A 4138-nucleotide genomic window follows, 5' to 3' on the forward strand; every position below is an offset into this window, starting at 1 on the left:
CTGGGGGCAAATGTGGCTGTTGTAACAGGTGAGAGATGGCAGTGGCCTGGGCAGTGACTGTAGTGTGGCATGGTTCGATGGGGTATGAGGTGTCTTGAAGGTAGAGCCTAGATGGATCCGGCGTGGTATGAGAGGTAAGGAGGTAAGGCTGCCCTCCAGAGTTTTGGCTTGGGGATCATTCACTGACCTGGGAGACATGGTTTGGGCGAGAAGAGTAGAGTGAGGCTTTGCACCTGCGAAGTGTGAGATGCCTGTCACACATCCCAGTAGAAGCAGAAAGGTGGCAGGAGACAGGTGTCTGGAGGTTGAGAGGAGGTCTAGGTAGGGATTTTAATTTAGGAGGACCAGGGCATTGATCCCTGGGCCCAGTACCCTAAGAGAGCCAGCTGCACTCCAGAGAGCTGCCCCAACTCCCGAGCGCACGCTTATCCTGTTCCCAGTTACCCCAAGGTGGGGAGGGGGAGGGGGTGTCCACCCCATGTAGGGCACACCTAAGGGCTCCAGCCTGAGGCCAAACCCTCCCCAGGCCTGCTGCGATTGGAGGAGCTGGTGCGAGGCTTCCTCATCTCCAAGGAGACGCTGTCGGTGAGGATGCTAGACGACAGCCGGGACCCCACCCCGCTGCTCAAGGAGATCCGTGACGACAAGGTGTCCACCATCATCATCGACGCCAATGCCTCCATCTCTCACCTCATCCTCCGTAAGGTGGGTACCCCATCTCCCTATAGGGTCAGGGGCAGAAGCGTGGGGGACAGAACACGTCACCCGGTGCCCATGGGTGTTGGTGGTTACATTGGGGTATGGAGACCCACTTTCTACATGCAGATGATAGTCATGAAGTTTGACTCACAGCTCAGCTGCTTTCTGGTTGCACCCTTGGTTGGACCCTGGCCAGTCACCTCCCCTAGCTGCTGCTGTGGTGGGTTGCTGTGAGTGGACAGTGGGGGAAACGCCTGGGGTAGCGCCTGGCCCACACACAGGCAGCTGCCTGGTGTGTTTATCGAGTGCCTGTCCTGCTCTGTGCTGAGGCGCTTCGTGTTGATTCTTTCATTTGGCTCGCCCTGGGGGCAGGTGTGATGATGGATGAAGGTTCATGGGGACTTTGGCCTGGCTCAAGAGTACCTAGGAAGGGCAAGTGCCAGGACCTCTGCCATGGGCCCGCCACATGCTGTCCATCAGTGACACATTTATTCATTATTCATTGCTTCCTTGCTCTTAATTTTTTCTCATAACCTAATCTGTATTTTTTATTTTTTTCCAGTTTAAAAAAAATTAAAACTATATGTCACTGCTGAAGATAGCTTAGAGGAAGAAGCATGGACAGACCCTTAGGGCAGTGGAGGCAGGATGGCTCGGACAAAAGCTTTGGGGCTCAGGGCTGGGGTCCTGGCCCTCCCACGTGCTCCAAGGGACCAGTGGTCACTTTTCTCTTGAGCCTGCATGTCCCTGTCATGGAATAGGCTGTAACCCACATGATAGAAGCTCCTGCCACTCAGGCAGCGCAAGCTGGTGCCATTTAATGTTCCAGTGACCACCGTGGGGACAAGCTTGGGCACTCCTGGCCTCCAGGGATCTTCTAGCTGTGTTCTCCTCAAGGACTGTGAGAAGGGTGCTGCAACATGAATCTTGAGGGTCGAATTGGCTGTCTTTCACTGCAAAGTGCTTTTAAAGATGGCAGGGTTAGTTTGCCTGAGCTGCAACCAGGCCGAGCCCCACGCATTAGCAGCCAACCTGGCTTTGGAGCAGCCCGAGGGTTCAGGTTAAGGTCACCCTCTGCCACTGCCCTGTCTCTGAGGGGTTCTTTTGCCTAACAGTCTCCAGAAAGCAGTCTTTTGAGTGACCTAAAGAGGGACACGGGCATTTGAGGGCGCCATTCTCTCCAACCAAAACTTCATGCCTCCTGGGGCACCAGTCAGCGTGGTGGGACATGGACAGTGGGTCACCAGGGGTCAAGGTCTCCCTCTGCCTGCATGCTGCGTCTTCTCTCTGTCTCTCTCTGTCTCTGGGTGTCTCTTACTGTATTTCCCATGGGGTGTCTTCTGGCCAGGCTGGTCTCTAAATCTCTCTTCCTCTCTCGCCTTCTCCCCACTTCTGCCTGTGGGTCTCTGCCTCTCCGGCTATCCTGTTGCCTGCCCGTTCTCCCCAGGCCTCGGAGCTGGGGATGACTTCAGCGTTTTACAAGTACATCCTCACCACCATGGTGCGTACCCCCAGCAGCCCCCTCGCCCCCATCTCCTCCCGTGGGGTCTGCCCCAGTGAGGCCCAGCCGCAGGCCTCATCTCTTCTTCTCGGTCCCAGGACTTCCCCATCCTGCACCTGGATGGGATCGTGGAGGACTCCTCCAACATCCTGGGCTTCTCCATGTTCAACACTTCGCACCCCTTCTATCCCGAGTTTGTGCGCAGCCTCAACATGTCCTGGAGGGAGAACTGTGAAGCCAGCACCTACCCAGGTCCCGCGGTGAGCACGTGCCCTTGGCCCCTCCACAGGCACCCTGCACGCAGGCACCTCCGGGGCCCTTCACAGCTCGGCCAGGTGGTGCCCAGGACCTCTGGTGCTCCCACTCGCCTTCTGAGTACATGCCACATGGCCTGACCCTGATATAGGTCTGACACTGTCCTCTCCTCCACCTCCCACACTGCTCTGGCCACGCTGGCCTCTGGGCGCCTCTGCTGCCTTAGCGCACGTGCACCTCAGGGCCTTGGTACACACACTCGCCCTGCTTCACACACACTTCTCCAGAGAAAGCGCGACTGCCCCCCACCACTAAGTCACGGCTAAAATGTTCCCTCAGTTGTAAGACCTTCCCTGGCCCCCTATCTAAAAAATGCGAAACTACCCATGATACAGCCCCCTTCCCTGCTGTATTTCCTATAGCACCTGTCTTTGCTTATCTAGTCACCATCCGTGTGGCTTGCTCTATATTTTGCTTACATGTAGTTACAGATATATAGGTTGTAAATTTCCTGAGGGCAGAGGTTTCTGTCTGCTTGTTCACCACTGTGTCCCCAGCGCCAAAAACAGCCTGGCCCAGAGTAGGTATCTGATAGCATGTTGAATAAATGCAAACATACAAAAGATGCATATTTATGTGTGTTTGTTCACAGACATCTAGTCATATACCAAGATACCAAGACACTTCTGTGTGCACAGAAATGTGCACAGACACCAAGCCATGCAGTCGGATATGCACACACAGGGATATCACACATGTACAGGGACAGAGGCACAGTTATACCCACCCCTGCACCTACCTACACAGCACAGAGATTCAGACCTGCACACTGACCCAGCTAAGATACAGTCTCACAGACACATGCACGCAGATACCCCGTGCTGTCAGTTATAGCTCAGTGGCTGGTTTGTATTGAGCCCTAACTGTGTGCGAGGCACTGTTTCGATTTCTGTACATGCATTATTTCACTTGACCCCCACACTGGCACTCAGAGGCACAGATGATGATTATCCCCACTTTACAGCGGAGGAAACTGAGGTTTAGAGAGGGGTAGGGACTTGGCCACTACAGGAAATAGTAGAGCTAGGCCTCCGGCTGAGAGCTGCCTGCCTCCCAGGCCTGAGCTCACAACCGTTGTGCTCTTCTGCCTCCTAGACACTACACCTACCCTGCGTATAGATAAACAGGCACACAAACGTTCCCTCAGCCATACTCAGACAGGCCTGTGGCCATTTTCCCCGGTCTGCACCAGCCACGCGGACATCTAGAGTCCCAAGCATGTCCTCAGGCCCGTGAGTATCCCCTGATTAGGGTGATGCAGCTGGCTGTCCAGGCAAACCTCAGATGTGCCCTTCCCCACAAAGACACGTGGCCACACACAGTCAGAAAGAGCTGCTCCCACAAAGGCCTGGGCAGCACGTAGACCTTTCCCTGTCACACGCATTCCACTATCACTCATTCCTCAGGAAAGACACCCAGAGACTGGTCTTCACTCTTGACCCACATGGTTTCACATTCCTAAAGAGAGAGTTGTCTAAGGGCTCGGGGTAGCACCACAGGGCTTTGGGGCTCCCCCAGCTAAGCTGCCTCTTCCCTGCCCTGCCCCACCTCTGCCCCCCACCCAGCTGTCGGCTGCCCTGATGTTTGACGCCGTGCACGTGGTGGTAAGCGCTGTCCGGGAGC

The 4138-nt window shown here is 55.3% G+C and overlaps 1 protein-coding gene across 1 annotated transcript in view; it reads left to right on the plus strand.

Annotated features, from left to right (window-relative positions):
- GRIK5 (glutamate ionotropic receptor kainate type subunit 5) overlaps positions 1 to 4138 on the plus strand; it is a 52415-nt gene that overhangs the window by 8962 nt on the left and 39315 nt on the right. Inside the window, exons 6-9 of the mRNA XM_025044809.1 lie at positions 527 to 705; positions 2147 to 2200; positions 2299 to 2460; positions 4081 to 4138. The exon at positions 4081 to 4138 is cut by the window's right edge and continues 18 nt beyond it. Of these exons, the coding sequence (XP_024900577.1) occupies positions 527 to 705; positions 2147 to 2200; positions 2299 to 2460; positions 4081 to 4138 (453 nt within the window). The remainder of the gene's footprint in view (positions 1 to 526; positions 706 to 2146; positions 2201 to 2298; positions 2461 to 4080) is intronic.

This window comes from Pteropus alecto, unplaced genomic scaffold, assembly GCF_000325575.1.
Source record: "Pteropus alecto unplaced genomic scaffold, ASM32557v1 scaffold920, whole genome shotgun sequence".
NCBI lineage: Eukaryota > Metazoa > Chordata > Mammalia > Chiroptera > Pteropodidae > Pteropus > Pteropus alecto.